Source organism: Heterodontus francisci, chromosome 26, assembly GCF_036365525.1.
Source record: "Heterodontus francisci isolate sHetFra1 chromosome 26, sHetFra1.hap1, whole genome shotgun sequence".
Taxonomy (NCBI): domain Eukaryota; kingdom Metazoa; phylum Chordata; class Chondrichthyes; order Heterodontiformes; family Heterodontidae; genus Heterodontus; species Heterodontus francisci.
This window is the reverse complement of record NC_090396.1, coordinates 60513255-60537819: the sequence shown is the minus strand read 5'-3', so window position 1 is coordinate 60537819 and position 24565 is coordinate 60513255. Positions and strand designations below refer to the sequence as shown.

General features: G+C 43.9%; 1 protein-coding gene across 1 annotated transcript in view; it reads right to left on the bottom strand.

Moving 5' to 3' along the window:
• LOC137384384 (dynein axonemal heavy chain 17-like) overlaps positions 1-24565 on the bottom strand; it is a 1056876-nt gene that overhangs the window by 470528 nt on the left and 561783 nt on the right. Inside the window, exons 42-43 of the mRNA XM_068058353.1 lie at positions 17485-17617; positions 14725-14852 (exon numbers count right to left, since the gene is read on the bottom strand). Of these exons, the coding sequence (XP_067914454.1) occupies positions 14725-14852; positions 17485-17617 (261 nt within the window). The remainder of the gene's footprint in view (positions 1-14724; positions 14853-17484; positions 17618-24565) is intronic.

The window sequence follows — 24565 nt, the reverse complement described above, 5'->3', positions numbered from 1 at the left end:
GCGGGGGGAGGGGAGAGGAAAACAGGTAACTATAGGCCAGTTAGCTTAGCGTCTGTCTTGGGGAAGATGTTAGAATCGATTATTAAGGAGGCTATAGCTGGGCACTTAGAAAAACTCAAGGTAATGGGGAATAGTCAGCATGGTTTTGTGAAAGGAAAATCAGGTTGAACCAATTTATTGGAGTTCTTTAAAGGAGTAACATGTGCTATGGATAAAGGGGAGTCTGTTGACGTGCTGCACTTGGATTTCCAAAAGGCATTTGGCAAGGTGTCACATAAAAGGTTATGGCGCAAAGTAGGAGCTCATGGTGTAGTAGCTACCATATTAGCATGGATAAGAGATTGGCTGGCTGGCAGAAAACAGACAGTATGCATAAATGGATCCTTTTCTGATTGGCAGGATGTGACGAGTGGAGTCCCGCAGGACTCTATGCTGGGGCCTCAGCTTTTGCAATTTATATCAATGACTTAGATGAGGGGAGCGATGGCATGGTAGCTAAATTTGCAGATGACACAAAGATAGAACATAAGAACATAAGAACTAGGAGCAGGAGTAGGCAGTGCAGCCCCTCGAGCCTGCTCCGCCATTCAATACGATCATGGCTGATCTCCTCTCGGCCTCAACTCCACTTTCCTGCCCGTTCTCCATCACCCTTCAACCCATTTCTAATTAAAAATCTATCTATCTCCTCCTTAAATTTACCCAATGTCCCGGCATCCACCTCACTCTGGGGTAGTGAATTCCACAGATTCACGACCCTTTGAGAGAAGTAATTTCTTCTCAACTCTGTTTTAAATCTGCTACCCCTTATCCTAAAACTATGACCTCTCATTCTAGATTGCCCCACAAGAGGAAACATCCTCTCTACGCCTACTTTGTCAATCCTCTTAATTATCTTATATACCTCAATTAAGTCTCCTTTCATTCTTCTAAACTCCAGAGAGTAAAGGCCTAAACTGCTCAATCTCTCTTCACAAGACAAGCCACCCATCTCTGGAATCAATCTAGTGAACCTCCTCTGAACTGCCTCCAATGCAACTACATCCTTTCTCAAGTAAGGGGACCAAAACTGTACGCAATACTCCAGGTGCGGTCTCGCTATAATGTCTTGTACAGTTGCAGCAACACTTTCCTACTTTTACACTCTATTCCTTTAGCAATAAATGCCAAAATTCCATTTGCCTTCCTTATCATCTGCTTATCTGCAAACTAGTTTTCTGCAATTCATGCACGAGGACACCCAGATCCCTCTGCACCAAAGCACTCTGAAATTTCTCTCCATTTAGATAATAATTTGCCTTTCTATTCTTCCGACCACAATGGATAACCTCACACTTATCCACGTTAAAATCCATCTGCCAAATTTTGGCCCATTTATCTAATCTATCCAAATCCATTTGTAGATTTCTTATTTCTTTATGGTTCCAGCATTTCGTGTTTTTATTGTAGATTTCTTATTTCTTTATTGCAACTTACTGTCCCACCTATTTTAGTGTCATCTGCAAATTTGGCTATAGTACCTTCTATCCCTGCATTCAAGTCATTTATATAGATTGTAAATAGTTGGGGCGGGAGGACTGAACCCTGTGGCACCCCATTAGTTACATCTTGCCAACCAGAAAAAGACACATTTATCCTGACTCTCTGTTTTCTGTTGGTTAGCCAATCCTCTATCCAAGCTAATAAATTGCCCCTAACCCTATGTGAACTTACGTTGTGTATTAACCTATTGTGCGGCACCTTATCAAATGCCTTCTGGAAGTCCAGATAAACTACATCTACAGGATCCCCATTATCCACTTTGCTTGTTACAGCTTTGAAGAACTCCAGCAAATTAGTCAAACACAATTTACCCTTCACAAAACCATGCTGACTCTGATGGATTGCATTTTGACTTTCTAAATGTCCTGTTATTATTTCCTTAATAATGGATTCTAACAATTTCTCAATGACAGATGTTAAACTAACTGGTCTAAAGTTTCCTACTTTCTGCCTTTCTCCCTTTTTGAATAAGGGTGTTACATTAGCTTTTTTCCAATTCACTGGAACCTTTCCCGTATCCAGAGAATTTTGTGATATTATAGTTAATGGATCCACTATCTCCACTGCCACTTCCTTTAACACCCTTGGATGTAGGCCATCAGGCCCTGGGGACTTGTCTGCCTTCAACCCCAATAGTTTGCTCAGTACTTTTTCCCTAGTGATGATGATTGTTCTAAGTTCCTCCCTTTCTATAACGTCTGCATTATCTGGTACTGTTGGGATGGTACTAGTGTCCTCCGCCGTGAAAACTGAAGCAAAATACTGATTTAGTGTCTCTGTCATTTCTGTGTTCCCCTCTATTAACTCCCCAATCTTATCCTCCAAAGGACCAATATTCACTTTAGCTACTCTCTTCCCTTTCATATACTTATAGAAGCTTTTGCTATCTGTTTTTATATTTTGCGCTAGTTTTCTTTCATAATTTACCTTTGCTCTTTTTATTACTTTTTTAGTAACCCTTTGTTGATCTTTAAAAGTTTTCCAATCTTCCAGCCTGCCACTGGCCTTTGCAATATGGTATGCCTTAGTTTTTGTCTTTATGTTATCCTTAACTTCCTTGCTTAGCCATGGAAGTTTTTTCCCCCTCCTAGAATCTTTCTTCCTCTGGAATATATTTTAGTTGTGATAAGTTGAATATCTCCTTTAACATCTGCCACTGCTCGTCAACTGTCCTACCTTGTAGTCTTCCTGCCCAGTCCACTAGGGCCAAATCTGTCCTCATGCCTATATAATTACCTTTGTTTAACTCCAGAACACTCGTGTGGGACTCCAGCTTCTCGCCCTTAAACTGAATTTGAAATTCTAGCATGCTATGATCACTTTTCCCTGGAGGATCCTTAACAATGAGATCATTAATCAATTCCACCTCATTACACAACACCAAATCTAGAATAGCCTGCTCCCTGGTTGGTTCCACAACATATTGCTCCAAAAAGCAATCTCTAATACATTCAATGAACTCTCCATCAAGGCTACCCTTGCTAATTTGACTAATCCAACCTATATGCATATTAAAATTACCCATGATTATTGCCGTACCTTTCTTACAAGCCCCCAATATTTCCTGCTTTATACTGTGCCCCACTGCAGAACTACTGTTTGGGGACCTATAGATTACCCCCACCAGTGACTTCTTTCCCCTGCTATTTCTTAGTTCTACCCAGACTGATTCTACGCCTTGATCTCCAGTTCCTTTAGCGTTTCTCACTACAGCACTGATCTCTTCCTTCACTAACAAAGCTACACCACCTCCTTTTCCTTGCTGCCTATCCTTCCGAAAGACTGAGTACCCTTGGATATTCAATTCCCAAATTTGGTTTCCCTGCAACCACGTCTCATTAATCGCCACTAAATCATACCCATTTGTCTCTATTTGCGCTGTTAACTCATTTATTTTATTCTGAATGCTTCGTGCATTCAGTACAAAGCCTTTACGTTTGTTCTATTATTAAATTTCCCCACTCTTGTATGATTCCTTGGTGCAATATGATGTTCACATGTTCTGTTCCTTTCTTTTATTTTCTGGTAACAATCAGCCTCACCACTAACTGCACTCCTACCTTATACTTTAACTTAAAAGCAAAATACTGCGGATGCTGGAAATCTGAAATAAAAACAAGAAATGCTGGAACCACTCAGCAGGTCTGGCAGCATCTGTGAAAAGAGAAGCAGAGTTAACGTTTCGGGTCAGTGACCCTTCTTCGGAACTGACAAATATTAGAAAAGTCACAGGTTATAAGCAAGTGAGGTGGGGGTGTGGCAAGAGATAACAAAGGAGAAGATGTAGTTTGGACCAGGCCACATAGCTGACCAAAAGGTCATGGAGCAAAGGCAAACAATATGTTAATGGTGTGTTGAAAGACAAAGCATTAGTACAGATTAGGTGTTAACGGATTATTTTATCTCCCCATTTTACTTTCATTTTTAGTTATTTTTTCTTTTTTTCTTTTTTACATTTTTTACAACTTTTTTTTTGCATTTATTTCATTTCATCTTAGTTTGTTCAGTTTGCTTACCCACTGTTTTTTTTTCAGGTTTGCACTTGCTGCTGTTCAATATTCAGTCCGTTAACACCTAATCCGTACTAATGCTTTGTCTTTCAACACACCATTAACATTTTGTTTGCCTTTGCTCCATGACCTTTTGGTCAGCTATGTGGCCTTGTCCAATCTACACCTTCTCCTTTGTTATCTCTTGCCCCACCCCCACCTCACTTACTTATAACCTTTGACATTTCTAATATTTGTCAGTTCCGAAGAAGGGTCACTGACCCGAAATGTTAACTCTGCTTCTCTTTTCACAGATGCTGCCAGACCTGCTGAGTGATTCCAGCATTTCTTATCCTTTAACTTCCTATTTTTCCATGCAACTGAACCCCCGCCTCCCCAACATTTAGCTTAAAGCCCTATCTACGGCCCTAGATAGGAAAATATGTTGTGAAGAGGACATAGGGAGGTTGCAGACCAGTATAGATAGATTGACACTTCTTCCTACCTCCCTCTGGACCATGACCCCACCACCGAACATCAAGCCACTGTCCAAAGGAGTGTCACTGACCTCATCTCCTCTGGAGATCTTCCCTCTACAGCTTCCAATCTCATAGTCCCACAACCCCGAACAGCCCGCTTCTACTTCCTTCCCAAAATCCACAAACGGGACCGTCCCGGCAGACCCATTGTGTCAGCCTGCTCCTGCCCCACTGAACTCATTTCTTCCTGTCTTGACTCTATCTTTTCTCCGCTGCTTCAGTCTCTTCCCACCTACATCTGTGACTCTTCTGACGCCCTACGTCATTTTGACAATTTCCAGTTTCCTGGTCCCAACCGCCTCCTCTTCACTATGGATGTCTAATCACTCTACACCTCCATCCCCCACCAGGATGGTTTAAGGGCTCTCCGCTTCTTGCTTGAACAAAGGCCCAACCAGTCCCCATCCACCACCACCCTCCTCCGCCTGGCTGAACTTGTTCTCACATTGAACAGCTTCTCCTTCAACTCCACTCACTTCCTTCAAGTAAAAGGTGTTGCTATGGGTACCCGCATGGGTCATAGTTATGCCTGTCTTTTTGTGGGATATGTCGAGCATTCTTTGTTCCAGTCCTACTCAGGCCCCCTCCCCCAACTCTTTTTCCAGTACAATGATGACTGTATCGGTGCCGTTTCCTGCTCCCGCCCGGAACTGGAAAACTTTATCAACTTTGCTTCCAATTTCCACCCTTCTCTCACCTTTACATGGTCCATCTCTGACACTTCCCTTCCCTTCCTTGACTTCTCTGTCTCCATCTCTGGGGATAGGTTGTCCACTAATATCCATTATAAGCCCACCGACTCCCACAGCTACCTCGACTACACTTCTTCACACCCTACCTCCTGTAAGGACTCCATTCTATTCTCCCAGTTTCTCCATCTCCGACGCATCTGCTCTGATAATGCTACCTTCCATGACGGTGCTTCTGATATGACCTCCTTTTTCCTCAACCGAGGAATCCCCCCCTGTTGTTGACAGGGCCCTCAACCGTGTCCGGCCCATTTCCCGCACCTCTACCCTCACCCCTTCCCCTCTCTCCCAGAACCGTGACAGGGTTCCCCTTGTCCTCACTTTCCACTCCATCAGCCTCCATATCTAAAGGATCATCCTCCGCCATTTCCGCCACCTCCAGTGTGATGCCACTACCAAACGCATCTTCCCCTCCCTTCCCCTGTCAGCATTCCGAAGGGACCGTTCCCTCTGCGACACCCTGGTCCACTCCTCCATTACCCCCACCACCTCGTCCCCATCCCATGGCACCTTCCCCTGCAATCGCAGGAGGTGTAATACCTGCCCATTTACCTCCTCTCTCCTCACTATCCCAGGCCCAAAACACTCCTTTCAGGTGAAGCAGCGATTTACTTGTACTTCTTTCAATGTAGTATACTGTATTCACTGCTCACAATGTGGTCTCCTCTACATTGGGGAGACAAAACGCAGACTGGGTGACCGCTTTGCGGAACACCTCCACTCAGTCCGCAAGCAGGACCCTGAGCTTCCGGTTGCTTGCCATTTCAACACTCCCCCCTGCTCTCATGCTCACATCTCTGTCCTGGGATTGCTGCAATGTTCCAACGAACATCAACACAAGCTCGAGGAACAGCATCTCATTTACCGATTAGGCACACTACAGCCTGCCGGACTGAACATTGAGTTCAATCATTTCAGAGCATGACGGGCCCCCCATTTTATGTTTATTTTTAGCTATTTTTTCTTTTTTTCTTTTTACAACCTTTTTTTTTCATGTTTATTTCATTTCATCTTAGTTTGTTCAGTTTGCTTACCCAGTTTTTTTTCATGTCTGTACTTGCTGCTGTTCAACCTTCAGTCCGTTAACACCCTATTTGTACTAATGCTTTGTCTTTCAACACACCATTAACATATTGTTTGCCTTTGCTCCATGACCTTTTGGTCAGCTATGTGGCCTGGTCCAATCTACACCTTCTCCTTTGTTATCTCTTGCCCCACCCCCACCTCACTTGCTTATAACCTTTGACATTTCTAATATTTGCTAGTTCCGAAGAAGAGTCACTGACCCGAAACGTTAACTCTGCTTCTCTTTCCACAGATGCTGCCAGACCTGCTGAGTGGTTCCAGCATTTCTTGTTTTTATTTCAGATTTCCAGCATCCGCAGTATTTTGCTTTCATTATAGATAGATTGAGTGAGTGGGCGAAAATCTGGCAGTTGGAGTATAATGTGGGAAAATGTGAAGTTGTTCACTTTGGCAGGAAGAATTAATAAGCAGAGTATTACTTAAACGGAGAATGTTGGCAGAATTCCGAGGTGCAGAGGGATCTAGGTGTTCTGGTGCATGAGTCACAAAAAGTTAGTCTGCAGATACAGCAAGTAATAAAGAAGGCGAATGGAATGCTATCCTTTATTATGAGAGGAATTGAAAATAAAATTAAGGATGTTATGCTTCATTTATACAGGGTATTGGTGAGATGACACCTCGAATACTGTGTGCAGTTTTGGTCTCCTTATTTAAGGAAGGATGTAAATGCATTGGAGGCGGTTCAAAGGAGGTTTACGAGATTGATACCTGGAATGAGCGGGTTGTCTTATGAGGAAAGGTTGTACAGATTGGGCTTGTTTCGGAAGAGTGAGGGAGATTTGATTGGTTTATAAGATCCTGAATGGTCCTGACAAGGTGGATGTGGAAAGGATGTTTCCTCTTGTGATTGAGTCCAGAACTAAGGGACACTGTTTTAAAATTAGGGGTTACACTTTTAGGACAGAGATGAGGAGGATTTTCTTCTCTCAGAGGGTTGTGCGACTTTGGAACTCTCTGCCTCAGAAGGGGATGGAGGCGGGGTTATTGAATATTTTTAAGGAGGAGGTAGATAGATTCTTGTGAGGCAAGGGAATCAAAGGTTATCGGGGGCAGATGGGAGTGTGGAAATGGAGACACAAACATTTCAGCCATGATCTTATTGAATGATGGAGCAGGGTCAAGGGGCCGAATGGCCTACTTCTGCTCCTAATTCATATGTTCATATGTTCGCATAGGAGCTTGGGAGGCCGAGAATGATGATGTCACCTTGTGAGGTGTGGCACCCTCATCCCCCTCCGTGACATCCTCAGCGCTTGGCAGCTCACTGTATGGCTGCAAGGTGACACCAGCTGGGGTGCAACTGGCATCCATTCCAAGCATCTCTGTGCCACTGGCACTGTCATTGTCACTGACCGCTCCTGGCTACACAATGTGGCATGCATCCTGATCATGGCAGCGTGCTGCTCCTGAATCCACTCAGAGTGATGCTGCATATGGCTCTCTGTGAGATTGGCCCCTCTCCCAATGGAGAAGCTCATGCGCTCATAGCCCTAAGCCATGGTGGCGCACGTGAGCTGGATGAACTTCTCAATTCTCTGTCCATGACCCAGGGAACTCCCAACATGTGGGAGTACATGTCCTGCTGCTGTTCCTTTCTTGTGACTCCTGAGGCCCTCTAAATGTGCTAGCAGGGTGTGTTTGTTCTCCCTTCTCTGAGGGAAATGGACCACAGCTCCCTCTGCCTCTGGTACTTCCTCCTGCTCACTGGTGCCATGCTCCACACCCATGACACTCTCTAATTTCACATGAGGACCCACTGAGGTGCGTTCATCTGCGTTGGTGGATGGTGCGCTTGAAAGGTGTAACGGTACCTCTTCTGTTTCCAGATACTCCTTCTGGGGTGCTGCTTGGGAGGGAGAGGGTCTCCGTGGATGGACATCAGTGTCTGTGGGAAAGACAAGAAAAGATGGCAAGAGCTCACCTTGGAGGGTAGAAGCCTCTGCAGTGCTGAGGCTTTCCAATGGAAATCTGTGTTTGTCATGCTGTCGGACGTGGTGGAGTGCAATGCATCACCTCAGTGAGCGCAGTGCCCTCTGAAATCACCATCTCCACCACGACTGCCCATTTCACCAGGGCTGACCTCTACCTGGTCAATGATCTTGGCTATTTCCATTGCTCGATCCTCCATAGGAGTTATTACATGAAAGTAGAGGGCATCCCCTCCCATTTGGACCCTCTCCCTTGCATTGATTGCCCATTTCTGCTGCATCGACAAAAGACAGCGAAATAAGGCACTGCTCTGCTGTATGGCCAATGCCAGCTGGTCCTATTCATTAGCAGATGCATGTCTCAGCAGCACTATGGCTGTGTGCCATTCTGAAGGGTCATTAAGTACCCTAAGCATGCAATGCTCCCATGTTCAGGAACAGCATGCACCCTGAGGGTCCTCAACTGGTATGTCTGCAGGGAGCTGTCCTGAGGGTTGAAGAGCCACTCATCTTGCCAGAGCGTATGAGATTGTTGAACTTTTTCAGGCACAGGATCCAGGATCTACATGGTATGCTTCTGCTGCTCACAATTATCGAATCATTCAAAGTTTAAGGCACGGAAAGAAGCCACTTGGCCCATCGTGTCTGTGCCAACCAAAAAATGATCCACCTATTCTAATCCCACCTTCCAGCATTTGTTCCGTAGCCTTGCAGATTACGGCACTGGAGGTGCATATCCAGGCTCCCTTTGAATGAGTTGAGGGTTTCTGTCTCAACTACCCTTTCAGGCAGTGAGTTCCAGACCCCCACCACCCTCTGGGTGAAAAGGTTTTTCCTCATCTCCCCTCTAATTTTTCTACCAATCACTTTAAATCTATGCCTCCCAGTCACTGACCTCTCTGCTAAGGTGAATAGACCTCCACTCTATCCAGGCCCCTCAAAATTTTGTACATTTCAATCAGATCTCCCCTCAGCCTTCTCTGTTTCAAGAACAACCCCAGCCTATCCAATCTTTCCTCATAGCTGCATTTTTCCAGTCCTGGCAACATCCTCGTAAATCTCCTCTGTATCATCTCTAGTGCAATTACATCCTTTCTGTAATGAGGTGAACAGAACTGCACACAGTACTCAAGTTGCGGCCTAACCAATGAGTTATACAGTTCCAGTATAACCTTCCTGCTCTTATATTCTATACCTCAGCTAATAAAGGAAAGGATTCCAAATGCCTTCTTAACCACCCTATCGACCTGTCCTTCTATCTTCAGAGATCTGTGGACATTCACTCCTCACTTTCTCTACACTTCTCAGTATTCTCCCATTAGTCATGTATTCCTTTGCCTTGTTTGACCTCCCCAAATGCATCACCTCACACTTCTCCAGCTTGAGTTCCATTTGCCAATTTTCTGGCCATCTGACCAGACCATCAATATCTTCCTGCAGCCTACAGCTATCCTCCTCGTTATCTACCACTCAGCCAATCTTTGTATCATCTGCAAACTTCTTGATCATGCCCCCTACATTTATGTCCAAGTCGTTAATATATACCACAAAAAGCAAGGGGCCCAGTACTGAGCCCTGCGGAACACCGCTGGAAACAACCCTCTAGTCCCTAAAACACCGTCAACAATTACCCTTTGTTTCCTGCCACTGAGCCAGTTTTGTATCCACCTTGCAGAATTTCCCTGGATCCCAAGGGATTTTACTTTTTTAACCAGTCTGCCATGTGGGATCTTATAAAAAGCCTTGCTAAAATCCATGTAGACCACATCCTCTGCACTACCCTCATCTATTTTCCTTGTTACTTCTTCAAAACATTGGATCAAGTTGGTGAAACAAGATCTTCCCTTAACAAATCCATGCTGACTATCCTTGATTAACCTGTGCCTTTCTAAGTGACAGCTAATCCTGTCTCTCAGAATAGATTCCAATAATTTGCCCACTAGAGAGGTTAGACTGACTGGCCTGTAATTATTTGGATTATCATTCGCTCCCTTTTTAAACATAGGTTAGCAGTTCTCCAATCCTCCGACACCACACCTGTATCCAGTCAGGACTGGAAAATGATGGTATGATCTCCTGCTATTTCCTCTCTTGCTTCTTTAACAGCCTAGGGTAGATTTCATCTGGCCCTGGTTCTTTATCAACTTTCAAGGATGCTAATCCCATTAATACCTTCTCTCTCCCTATGTTTATCAAATTCAATACTTCACACTCCTCCTCCTTAACTACAATATCTGCATCGTCCCCCTCTTTTGTGAAGACAGATGCAAAGTATTCACTAAAAACCATACCAACATCTTCCGCCCCTACACATAGGTTACTTTTTTGGTATTTTATGGGCCCTACTCTCTCCTTAGTTATCCTCTTACTTTTATTGTATTGATAAAACATCTTTGGGTTCACCTTGATTTTGCTTGCCAATATTCTTTCATGCCCTCTCTTTGCTTTCCGAATTTCCTTTTTGATTTCACCCCTCCACTTTCTATACTCTTCTTGGCTTTCTGTACTATTGAGTTCTCAGTGTCGGACATAAGCTTTCCTTTTCTGCCTTATCTTACCCAGTAAGCTCCTTGACATCCACGGGGCTCTACATTTGGCTGTCTCACCCTTTTTCTTTGTGGGAACGTGTTTACTCTGAACCCCTTGAATCTCCCCTTTGAATGCCTCCTACTGCTCTGACACTGATTTACCTTCAAGTAGCTGTTTCCAGTCCACTTTCGCTAAATCACTACTCAGTTTAGTAAAATTGGCATGGGCCCAATTGAGAACTCTAACTCCTGTTCTATCTGTCATTTTCCATAATTATGTTAAAACTGACTGAATTATGACCACTAACTACCACTAACATGCTCTCCCACTGCCACTCCTTCCACCTGCCCATCTTCATTTCCTAAAACTAAGTCTAAAACTCCGCCCTGTCTTGTTCGATTTGCTACATAATGGCCAAAAATGTTCTCCTGAATGCACCTCAATAATTCTGCTCCCTCAGTTCCTTTCACGCTAAAACTATCCCAGTTAATTGATCTTCCTGCCCACCTGCTCCCATTCCCTTCTCATACTGTGACTTGAGGGCCTCATTGCTCTCTGTGGAAACATTGCATCTCTCCTGCTTTCCACCTCCTGGACTAATGCCTTCAGCGCAACATCAGAAAACCTGAGAGCCCACATTTTTTGCCTGTTGCTCTACTTACTATGCTTCTGCTTCTATCCAAGTCTTCTGCAGACAGTCTGCTGCAACATCTGTACAATAAGTGCACTTCCACTTTAAGACGGATAGACTGCCTTTAAGACGTGTAACCTAACCGAAATATGTACTAGCCACACACACTGCTGGGCTCCCTCTTGAGCATGCAGGGTTGTACACTGGAATCATAGGGGCGGCACAGTGGCACAGTGGTTAACACTGCAGCCTCACAGCTCCAGTGACCCGGGTTTGGTTCTGGGTACTGCCTGTGTGGAGTTTGCAAGTTCTCCCTGTGACTGCGTGGGTTTCCGCCAGGTGTTCTGGTTTCCTCCCACTGCCAAAGACTTGCAGGTTGATAGGTAAATTGGCCATGGTAAATTGCCCCTAGTGTAGGTAGATGGTAGGGGATATGGGATTAATGTAGGATTAGTATAAATGGGTGGTTGATGGTCAGCACAGACTTGGTGGGCCGAAGGGCCTGTTTCAGTGCTGCATGACTCTATCTCTATCTCATTTAGAGGAGGAAGCAGCACAAAGTTTGCATGCTGTTTGCCTCTAAATGACCAGTCACTGGGTGAGCATGCTTTGCAACCCCTGTGTCCAAAAACAGTCCTTGATGAATTTTCCCAAAGTCTTTACCACTGATCTTCTGCATCGTCTATGCCTGGAATGTTCTTGCGCTACATGAGATTGAAATTTCAGCCCTTTGGAAAGGCTTAGGATAAATATCAGCATGCATTTTTAAAGCTGTTATCTTTCACCAATCAATTTTCTTTTAGAGAAGTAACTCATTGTACTAACAACTGGATTGTATTAGATGTAACATATATTGATTTTCAGAAAGCATTCCATAAGGTGTGTCACGGAAAATTTGGTAGAAAAACTCAGGTGTATGACGGAAGAAAAAATGCAGCTGATTGATAAGCAACAAAGAATCAAAGATAATAGATATTGCTCAAATCAGAGAAGGGTAGGAAATGGTATTCCTCGGAAGTTAGTCCTGAATTGTCTGTTGCTCTCCATATATAGTTCATTAAACTTGGGCATAGGGAGCATGATTTGAAAGTTTGATAATGGTACAAAAATGGAAAAAGTGAGGACAGCTGTAAAAAATTTCAGGGGTGCACAGATAGGTTAACAGAATGGATAGACAGGTGCAATTTAATATGGACAAGCGAGATATTAGAATTAGAACATTACAGCGCAGTACAGGCCCTTCGGCCCTCGATGTTGCGCCGACCTGTGAAACCATCTGACCTACACTATTCCATTTTCATCCATATGTCTAACCAATGACCACTTAAATGCCCTTAAAGTTGGCGAGTCTACTACTGTTGCAGGCAGGGCGTTCCACGCCCCTACTACTCTCTGAGTAAAGAAACTACCTCTAACATCTGTCCTATATCTATCACCCCTCAACTTAAAGCTAGTCCCCTCGTGTTTGCCATCACCATCCAAGGAAAAAGACTCTCACTGTCCACCCTATCTAACCCTCTGATTATCTTATATGTCTCTATTAAGTCACCTCTCCTCCTCCTTCTCTCCAACGAGAACAACCTCAAGTCCCTCAGCCTTTCCTCGTAAGACCTTCCCTCCATACCAGGCAACATCCTAGTAAATCTCCTCTGCACCCTTTCCAAAGCTTCCACATCCTTCCTATAATGCGGTGACCAGAACTGCACGCAATACTCCAGGTGCGGCCTCACCAGAGTTTTGTACAGCTGCAGCATGACCTCGTGGCTCCGAAACTCGATCCCCCTACTAATAAAAGCTAACACACCATATGCCTTCTTAACAGCCCTATTAACCTGGGTGGCAACTTTCAGGGATTTATGTACCTGGACACCAAGATCTCTCTGCTCATCTACACTACCAAGAATCTTCCCATTAGCCCAGTACTCTGCATTCCTGTTACTCCTTCCAAAGTGAATCACCTCACGCTTTTCCACATTAAACTCCATTTGCCATCTCTCAGCCCAGCTCTGCAGCCTATCTATGTCCCTCTGTACCCTACAACATCCTACGGCACTATTCACAACTCCACCGACCTTCGTGTCATCCGTAAAGTTACTAACCCACCCTTCTACACCCTCTTCCAGGTCATTTATAAAAATGACAAACAGCAGTGGCCCCAAAACAGATCCTTGCGGTACACCACTAGTAACTAAACTCCAGGATGAACATTTGCCATCAACCACCACTCTCTGTCTTCTTTCAGCTAGCCAATTTCTGATCCAAAGCACTAAATCCCCTTCAACCCCATACTTCCGTATTTTCTGCAATAGCCTACCGTGGGGAACCTTATCAAACGCCTTACTGAAATCCATATACACCACATCCACTGCTTTACCCTCATCCACCTGTTTGGTCACCTTCTCGAAAAACTCAATAAGGTTTGTGAGGCACGACCTACCCTTCACAAAACCGTGCTGACTATCGCTAATGAACTTATTCTTTTCAAGATGATTATAAATCCTGTCTCTTATAACCTTTTCCAACATTTTACCCACAACCGAAGTAAGGCTCACAGGTCTATAATTACCAGGGCTGTCTCTACTCCCCTTCTTGAACAAGGGGACAACATTTGTTATCCTCCAGTCTTCCGGCACTATTCCTGTCGACAATGACGACATAAAGATCAAGGACAAAGGCTCTGCAATCTCCTCCCTGGCTTCCCAGAGAATCCTAGGATAAATCCCATTTGGCCCAGGGGACTTATCTATTTTCACACTTTCCAAAATTGCTAACACCTCCTCCTTGTGAACCTCAATCCCATCTAGCCTAGTCGTCTGAATCTCAGTATTCTCCTCGACAACATTTTCTTTCTCTACTGTAAATACTGACGAAAAATACGCTTCCCCTATCTCCTCTGATTCCACACACAACTTCCCACTACTATCCTTGATTGGCCCTAATCTAACTCTAGTCATTCTTTTATTCCTGATATACCTATAGAAAGCCTTAGGATGCATATAGGAAGGAAAACAAGGAACGGGAGTATATATTTAATGGAACGTATGAAAAAAATGGATGAACACAGAAGGAACTCAGGGTTCAAAAACATAATTCCCACGGAAGTGAGAGTGCAGGGTTGAATTGTCACCTTTTGTGCTTTAAAAATGTGGTTCTACAAAAAATATCCAATTTGAACAGACCTTTGCTTTACTTAATCAAACTTAACTACCTTCAACGGAAATGTTGACTAACCTTGTTGTCATCCATTACAGTATTAAGAGATTCAATCCACATAGGATCTATATCACCATCAAGCACAATCCATTTTGGTCCATCATGTGAAATATTGGCAAGATCACGCATGATAGTTGAGAAAAGTCCTGAAGTATATAAACATAGTACAGATTTAATATAAACTTTGTTCTATCTTGATTATGAACTTGCATTTATATTTATGCCACTAGTCTGAGTATAAAAAAATAATGCCACTAATGTAAAGTTTCCAACAACTAAATAGTGTTAGCTGCAGTAAAATATTTTTTCCCATGTTATTGTTGAATCGACATCCATGCAATATGTTCACTCAGAATAATACACTTGCATTTTTAAAGCACGTTATAATATTTCAACATATTCTGAGGTGTTTTACATGGGAAAGCTGAGATTGAGCAGAAGGGAAAAAAATTAAAATCTTATCAAAGCTTTTGAAGTTGAGAGGCTTGAGGAGGCTTTTAAAGATAGGATGGGAAGCAGCAGGGGGAAGAAATTGGGAGGGAGTTTCAGAGGTTAGGACTGGATGCTAGAAGTTCTGCTTTCAAGTGAGTAGTCAGAGCAGGGATGCACAATACACCAAATTAAGGGTCTGTAACAATGGACTGGTGAATGCAGCTGGAAGAGGTTACAGAAGCGGGGTGAGACAAAACCAAGGACAGATTTGTATACAAGGACAAGGATGCTAAATTCACTGCTTTTGGGAAAAGGTAGTTGACGAAGGTAGTTCATTGGAACACAGAATGTGAGTGACAGATTTTAGGAAGTCCTGGAATTTGTGTAGGATACAGTTCCAAATGCTAGCAAGGAGGGTATTGAAGAAATTGAGTCATGAGGTCACAAAAGCATGGATAAGGATTTCAGCAGGAGTGCAGATGCAGGAGGTCAATGTTACAGAGATGGAAGTAAGTACTCTCAGTATGATGAATAGGATATGCTCTGAAGCTCAGTTTTGGATTGAACAAAACATTGAGATTGAAAATCCCCTGATTCAACACGAGTGAACAGCTAGAAAGGAAGATAAGGTTAGCGGCTAGGGTATAACACGTCCTGTGGAAGGTGAATTAGATAGCTTTGGCATTCATAATGTACAATTGGAGAACATCATGGTCCATATATAACTTGATGTCAGATAGGCAGTCTCAAAACACAGAGGTGATTGTGAAATTGGGGGATGATGGTGGAGAGATGTAACTATCTCTATTCAGCATACAGATGTAAACTGACCATAATCTGCAAAGAGGGTATAAGTACACTTTTATTCGTTCATGGAATGTGGGTGTCACTGGCAAGGCCAGCATTTATTGCCCATCCTGAATTGCCCTTGAGAAGGTGATGGTGAGCTGTCTTCTTAATTCACTGCAGTCCATGTGGTGTAAGTACTCCCACTGGGCTGTTAGGAAGAAAGTTTCTGGATATTGGCCCAGGGATGATGAAGGAACAGTGATACATTTCCAAGTCATGATGGTGTATGACTTGAAGGGGAACTTGCAAGTTCCCAAGCACCTGTTGCTTTTGTTCTTCTAGGCTGTAAAGATTGAGGGTTTGTAAGGTGTTGTCGAAGAGGCCTTGGCGAGTTCCTGCATTGCCTCTTGTAGATGGCACACACTGTAGCCGTGGTATGCTGGTGGTGGAGGGGGTGAATATTTAAAGTGGTAGTTGGGGTGCCAGTCAAGTGGGCTGCTTTGTCCTGAGTGGTGTTGAGCTTCTTGAGTGTTGTTGAAGCTGCACTCAACCAGACAAGTATTTCATCATATTCCAGACTTATGCTTTGTAGATGGTGGAAAGGCTTTGGGGAGTCAGGAGGTGAGTTAGCACTGAATATGCTGGTGGTGGGGATTCAGTAATACTAATGCCATTGATTGTCAACTGGCGGTGGTTAGATTCTCTCTTGTTGGAGTTGGTCAGTGTGGCATGAATGTTACTTGCCACTTATCAGCCCAAGCCTAAATGTTGTACAAGTCTTGCTGCATGCAAGCATGAAATGCTTCATTATCTGAGGAGTTGCGGATGGAACAGAACATCAGCGAACATTCTCACTTCTGGCCTTATGTTGGAGGGAAGGTCATTGATGAAGCAGATGAAGGTGGTTGGATTGAAGACACTGCCCTGTGGAGCTCCTGCAATGGTGTCCTGGGACTGAGATGATTGTCCCTCAACCATATTTATCTTCCTTTGTACTAGGCATGACTCTAGAAAGTGGAAAGTTTTCCCCCTGATTCACATTGACTTCAATATACTAGGGCTCCTTGGTGTCATACTTGATCAGATGTTGCCTTAATGTTCAGGGCAGTTACTCTCACCTCACCTCTGAAATTCAGCTCTCTTGTTCATGTTTGGATCAAGGCTGCAATTAGGTCTGGACCTGAGTATTATTAAATCAGCATTAAAATGACTGAGATTCATTCTCCAAACACTGAAACAAATATATTGTTTTCATGTTCAGTGCCTTCAGAATTTCACGTGCGGTGAACTGCCTTCGGGCTTCTCCTGTTCTGCTGCTCTAACTTGAGTGGAAGTTCGTCAAAAACCTCTTTCACACAGCAAATAAAGTACGGTCAAATTTCTGCCAAAATTAATTTGGCTTAGTGGGAGAAACCCATAGGAGATTTACGTCCCACCACAGATTCTACAATGAAATTAATGCAATTGACAATGTAGGGAAGCTATCCACCATAGGGATATCATTTTCCCCTTTCTTTCTTGAGCATAGCAATTACTTGGTAAAGACAAACTGATTACCATCTTTCCATTCCCTTGTGGCTGGGTTAATGACTCCAAACAGCTCATCACAGGTCACAGCTTTCGGATCAAGATCTATACTAATGGCTTTTCGTTTCAGGTTCAGATAGGTACTTTTCAAGGATCGCATTACCTGCAAAGTGAAACAAAAAGCAGTCTGACTGAAAGTTTAATCTAATGCTTCAAAATTCAAATATTTGTACTAGTTATTTTAATTTAGTGTTAAAACAGTCATAATGTACATGTACATCAGTAAATGTACACTTAGGCCTGGAAATGTTTCAGTGATTTACATACTGTAGCACTTATTAAAAAGGGCCTCTAGAGGGAGAAGATTTCTGGGTATGGTTATTTGCATAGCTGTTAGCCCAGATATTGGTGTAAAACTGATGCAAGTAGCTGAACAACAGGAAACTTCTGTGCAGCTTTTAAGATTCTTTGTTCAGATTGCACTTACCAACAGAACACTGAAGCACAGCTTTCAGATCAAGATCTATGCTTGGCTGTTTGATTTCTCTCTCAAATTACTTTACCACATGTCTTGCTAATATTTTTACTACACTTGGGCAGAATTATGAATATGCAAGTGCCGTCTGTGCCACAGCAGTGCATAGAACCAAGCCAGAGAATAATGCATAATCTAATCTGTTTAGACCTCCCAACCCTCTTGAGAAGCATGATGAAAAGATGCCTGCATATTGGTACTAAAAAGGCATCGAGAATTACCACTCTTTCAACATGGAGGGAGGTGGCACTGGTTCTCACCCACAGTTCTGTAGAACAGTGCTGCTAGAAGCTCCATATCCTGAGCAGGGCAGGCAAGATAGCACATAATGCACACCTCAAAGATTTCTTTCTTGCCCATCTTGGGCTCCAACTTGGCATTCAGCTCCCCAAACAGCAATTCCTTTAACGCGCAATGAAATATCTCCAAGGTTTTCTGGTTAGGTTTATTGGGTTTACGGTTATATCATAAAACCACAGAACCACAGAAAAATTATGGCACAGCAGGAGGCCATTCAGCCCATCATGTCTGTGCCGGCCGAAAAAACTAGCCACCCCATTTAATCCCACCTTCTAGCACTAGTCCATAGCCTCGCAGGTTACAGCACTTCAGGTGCATGTCCAGGTTCCTTTTAAATGTGTTGAGGGTTTCTGCCTCTACTATCCTTTCAGGCAGTGAGTTCCAGACACCCACCACCCTCTGGGTAAAAAAATGTTTCCTCATGTCCCCTCTGATCCTTCTCCCAATCACTTTAAATCTGTGCTCCCTGGTAATTGACCTCTCCACTAGGGGAAACAGGTCCTTCCTGTCTATCTAGGCCCCTCGTAATTTTGTACACCTCAATTAAGTCACCCTCAGCCTCCTCTTTTCTGTGGAAACAAACCCCAGCCTATCCAATCTTTCCTCATAGCTGCAACTTTCAAGCCCTGGCAACAGTCTTGTAAATCTTCTCTGTACTCTTTCCAGAGCAATTATGTCCTTCCTGTAATGTGGTGACCAAAACTGTACTCAATACTCCAGCTGCGGCCACCATACCACCATATCACTTAATATGTTATTCCACACTAAATCTGTTTTAATGATACTTACAGGGCCTTAAAAGATGCATGATGAGCTGTATACATGACTGCTACCCTAGGCTCTGGGTCACCTTTAAATTAAAAACTTCAAATATCCCAAATCAATTGCTGGGAAATCCCTGATGATTGATTATGGTAATGCCCTAAGACATCAGCAACCTCCAAACAAGGACAATGAATCACTGGTCTTTGGATTTTTGGAATAGAAGAATTAGCTGAAGAAACAGCAGCTGAGTGAAAAAGCACACTTGGGATCTGATATGTCCAGGGAAGACAGGAACTAAATACTACTTAGGCAATGAACACCTATTTTCCTGGGCATTTCAGATCTTACCCACCCAGACCAAAACTTCAGGGAAGATTTTCTCAGTACTCAGCAAATGGTGCACTGCCTCTAAGACATGACGTTGTGGGGGAGGGAGGCAACAAATTTTGAATATACTGGGACAGTTGGATATGAGTACTCAGCATTGAGTGAATGTCAAGGAGTGCCATTGCATTTTCCTCAGCTGATTAATGCCACTGGAACCAATGACAGGTAAGATGAAGAGGAACTAATGTAAGAAAATACCAGTTATTCTCAATAAATAATGCACTTTGGAGCATAGTACTCAATACTGATCTAGACCCAAGAATAGAACTAACCAATATCAACTCCTCACAGTCACTAATTGATGGAGCCAACATTGTCGACTCTGATTTGCCACTTTAATGTAGGTTATCTTCCAACCTACATGAACTTGAGATCTTCCAAAACTCTGCTGCCTGTATCCTAACTCGTATGAAGTCCCTTTTACCCATCACCCCTGTTTTTGTTGATCTACTTTGGTCCCGATCCAGCAAAGCCTCAGTTTTAAAACTCTTATCCTTGTTTTCAAATCTCTCCATGTCCTTACCATCCCCCACCCCCCCATCACTGTAACCTCCTCTGGTTCTACAACCCTCCAAGATCTGTGGGGTTCTCCAATTCTGGCCTGTTGAGCATCTCCGATTTTAATTGACCCACTATTAGTGACTGTGCCTTCAGCTGCCTCAGCCCTAAGCTCCAGAATTCCTTCCCTAAACCTCTTCACCTCTCTCTCTCTCTCTCCACTCCTTTAAGACACTCCTGTCTCTTGGACCAACCATCTGTCCTAATTTGTCTTTATATGGCTTAGTGTTAAATTTTGTTTGCTATCACTCCTGTGGTGACATGAGATGCTTTGCTACGTTAAAGCTGCCATAGAAATGCAAACTGTTGTTGTAATCTAGGTGTAGATTTGGATAGCTCAGTTAAGCCTACCCCTCTAATGAGTGCTTTTTAAATTTGCTCTGAAGCTGAGGTCCAAATTAGTGATGCCACATTTATTGTCCATTCCTAGTTGCTTGGTCACTTCAGAAGGCATTGAGTCAACCACATGGTATGAACCAATGTACCCCCTAATTTTGTTTGTAGTGCATGGTCGATTCATTTAAGTGCACAGGCACTTCAAAATTTTTTGCGCGTTTGCGCTCACGTGGTAATTTAAAAGGGCCACTGTGAGCAGCCTGCAGATTAAAGGGAACATTGGTATGGTCCAGGATCATATCTAGGGCAGAGTGGCAGGTTTGTTTCCCTGCAGGACATTAGTGAAACATATAGTGTTTATGACAAGACAGCAACTTTCATGGTCTTTTTTTTTCTGGTCCACAATTCACCATATACTGGCATTGATATTAACCATTCCCAGGAAGGCCAGGAGGGGAGTATTAAACCGTCAAAAGCACAAAACACTGACGGGACTGTTTGCTGTTTTATGGCATCTGAGTGTTCTGCCATGGAAAACTGGGACACATCATTATTATTGAGTTCCCAGTGCAATTGGGAGTCTAATTCACTGCTGCTGCGCAGGTTTCGTAGAGAAGTGCCTTTTTCAACATTCCTTGTGAGTCAGGGGGAGGAGTTCAAGGAAGCCTTCAGCCATACCACAGCTGTTCACAGCCTCTCCCTCTCCCCTTCTGTGATGTCCTCACTGCTCCGATGTCCAACCTTCCCCTCCTCCCCACCGCAATGTCCGACCATATCCCACCCCATCTCTGATCGCCAACCTTCCCTGCTCCCAATTTCTGGGGACCGTTACTCAGAGTCCTGGGCTGCGACCTCCCACCAATGGTTTTCCCACCCAACTGCAGGCCAGCATGTCAATTTGGTCAACTGCCATTAAGTTTTGCAGGGCCTTTACATCTCTGGGCTGTTTTCGGCCTCCCGTGTACACTTCCGCCAATATCTGAGTCACTGAATCTGATTTCACAGCTTGCCATGTGGGGATTTTAAACTTGAGAAGGCCAATTTGCAGGAGGCCCGAATCATTTTCCTGGTCGGGCATCATTTTCGTATCAAGGATGAGCTGTCAGCTCTGGAATTTATTGCTAAACTTCTCTGCATTTCCACCTCTCCTCCTTTAACAGCCTCCTTAAAACCTGCTTCTTTGACTAAGCTTTTGAGCACTGTCTTAATATTTCTCTTTTTGGCTTGATAGCAATTTTTGTCTGATTAGGCTCATGTGACGTGCCTTGGGACATTTTCCCTACATAAAATGCAAGTTGAAATTTGTGTTATTACCAATTTCACCATTGGGATGATCGGAAATGCCACAGGGCTTCCAAGATTTGAAGGCTATTTGCATCTTTTAAAAGGGAGATGCACTTTTCTTGACTTAATATTGGAACAGTTTCTCCATTGTCAGAGAGGATATGATGACGGCAGTCAAGGACTCCAGATTTTTCGATGATGCTGGAGGCAATGGTAGAGCAAAGAGGAGGAAATTCCCTTCTCCACATGATGACCCCCAGGTGCAGCGGTAAATTACACAATCACAATGGAGGTGGGTAGCATTCGGGTGAATTTCACCAGCATCACTCCCAGGACATGACGGTGATACCACAAGAGCTACAATGACCTGACCAGAGCTATAATGGTAAGTGTCTGATTCATATCTCTTTAATCTCTGCACAGCCCTGTACCACCCTACATCAGTCCCAGCACTATTAAGCCTTTCCTTCTCCTCTTCCCAGGCCTCCTAAACAAGTGCAGCAGCACAGTTTCCTGCACATCATTGTCCACCTTTCTGTTTCTCTCCACACCTGCTGGTTCTGCTGGTTCTTCCTCTGAGCATACACACCCCAGGTGCTTCAGACATCTTCCCAACTCTGCAACAGGGCACACTTCAATCCACTTCCACTCTTCCTGCAGGATTAAGCTGCTGCAGAACAAAATAGAGAGGCAGGATCTGGAAGAGATCTGCTTTTTTCTTCATTTATTCGTTCAGGTGATATCATTGTCACTGGCTATGCCAGCATTTATTGTCCATCTCTAATTGCCTTGAGAAGATGGTGATGAGCTGCCTTCTTGAACCACTATAGTCCTTGGGGTGTCGGTATACCCACAGTGCTGTGATGTAGGGAGCTCCAGGATTTTGAACCAGAGACCGTGAAGGAACAACGATATAGTTCCAAGTCAGGATGGTGTATGGCTTGAATGGGAACTTGCAGGTGGTGGTATTTCCATGCATCTGCTGCCCTTGTCCTTCTAGGTAGTAGAGCTCGTGGGTTTTAGTATTAGTAGAGAAATGGTATTGGGGAAATTGATGGGACTGAAGGCTGATAAATCCCCAGGGCCTGATGGTATGCATTCCAGAGTACTTAAGGAAGTGGCCCAAGCAATAGTGGATGCATTGGTGGTCTTCTTCCAAGATTCTATAGACTTTGGAACAGTTCCTATAGATTGGAGGGTAGCTAATGTAACCCCACTATTTAAAAAGGGAAGTAGAGAGAAAGCAGGGAATTATAGACCAGTCAGCCTGACGTCAGTAGTGGGGAAAATTCCAGAGTCCATAATCAAAGATTTTATAGCAGAGCACTTAGAGAATGGTGGTAGAATCAGGCAGAGTCAGCATGGATTTACAAAAGGGAAATCATGCTTGACAAATCTACAAAAATTCTTCGAGGATGTGACTAGTAGAGTTGATGAGGGGCAGCCAATGGATGTGGTTTATTTGGACTTTCAGAAGGCTTTCGACAAAGTCCCACATAAGAGATTAGTATGTAAAATTAAAGCGCATGGGATTCGGGGTAGTGTATTGCGATGGATAGAAAATTGGTTGGCGGACAGGAAACAAAGAGTAAGGATAAATGGGTCTTTTTCCGAATGGCAGGAAGTGACTCGCGGGGTACTGCAGGGATCGGTGCTAGGACCCCAGCTATTCACAATATATATTAATGATTTAGATGATGGAACTAAATGTAATATCTCCAAATTTGCAGATGACACAAAACTGGGTGGGAGGGTGAGTTGTGAGGAGAATGCGGAGAGGCTTCAGGTGATTTGGACAAGTTGAGTGAGTGGGCTAATGCATGGCAGATGCAGTCTAATGTGGATAAATGTGAGGTTATCCACTTTGGTAGCAAAAACAGGAAGGCAGATTATTATCTGAACGGCTATAAACTGAGAGAGGGGAATATGCAGCGAGACCTGGGTGTTCTTGTACACCAGTTGCTGAAGGTAAGTATGCAGGTGCAACAGGAGGTAAAAAAGGCAAATGGTATGTTGGCCTTCATAGCGAGAGGATTCAAGTACAGGAGCAGAGATGTCTTGTTGCAATTATACAGGGCCTTGGTGAGGCCACACCTGGAATACTGTGTGTAGTTTGGTCTCTTTATCTGAGGAAGGATGTTCTTGCTATACAGGGAGTGCAGCGAAGGTTTACCAGACTGATTCCTGGGATGGTGGGACTGACATATGAGGAGAGAGTGAGTTGGTTTGGATTATATTCGCTTGAGTTCAGAAAAGTGAGGGGGGATCTCATAGAAACCTATAAAATTCTAACAGGACTTGACAGGGTAGATGCAGGAAGGATATTCCCAATAGTGGGGGAGTCCAGAACCAGGGGTCATAGTCTAAGGATACGGAGTAAACCTTTCCGGACTGAGATGAGGAGAAATTTCTTTACCCAGAGAGTGGTGAGCCTGTGGAATTCACTACCACAGTAAGCAGCTGAGGCCAAAACATTGCATGTTTTCAAGAAGGAGTTAGGTATAGCACTTGGGTCGAAAGGGATCAAAGGGTATGGGGTGAAAGCAGGAACAGGCTACTCAGTTGGATGATCAGCCGTGATCATAATGAATGGTGGAGCAGGCTTGAAGAGCCGAATGGCCTACTCCTGCTCCTATTTTCTATGTTTCTATGTTTGGAAGGTGCTGTCGAAGGAGCCTTGGTGAGTATCTGCCGTGCATCTTGCATATGGTATACACTGCTGCCACTGTGTGTTGGTGGTGGAGGGAATGAATGTTGAAGATGGAGTGCCAATCAAGCGGGCTACTTCATCCTGGATGGTGTCAAGCTTCTTGAGTGTTGGTGGAGCTACACCCATCCAGGCAAGTACAGAGTATTCCATCATACTCCTGACGTGCCTTGTAGATGGTGGACAGGCTTTGGGGAGGCAGGAGGTGAGTTACTTGCCACAGGATTCCTAGCCTCTGA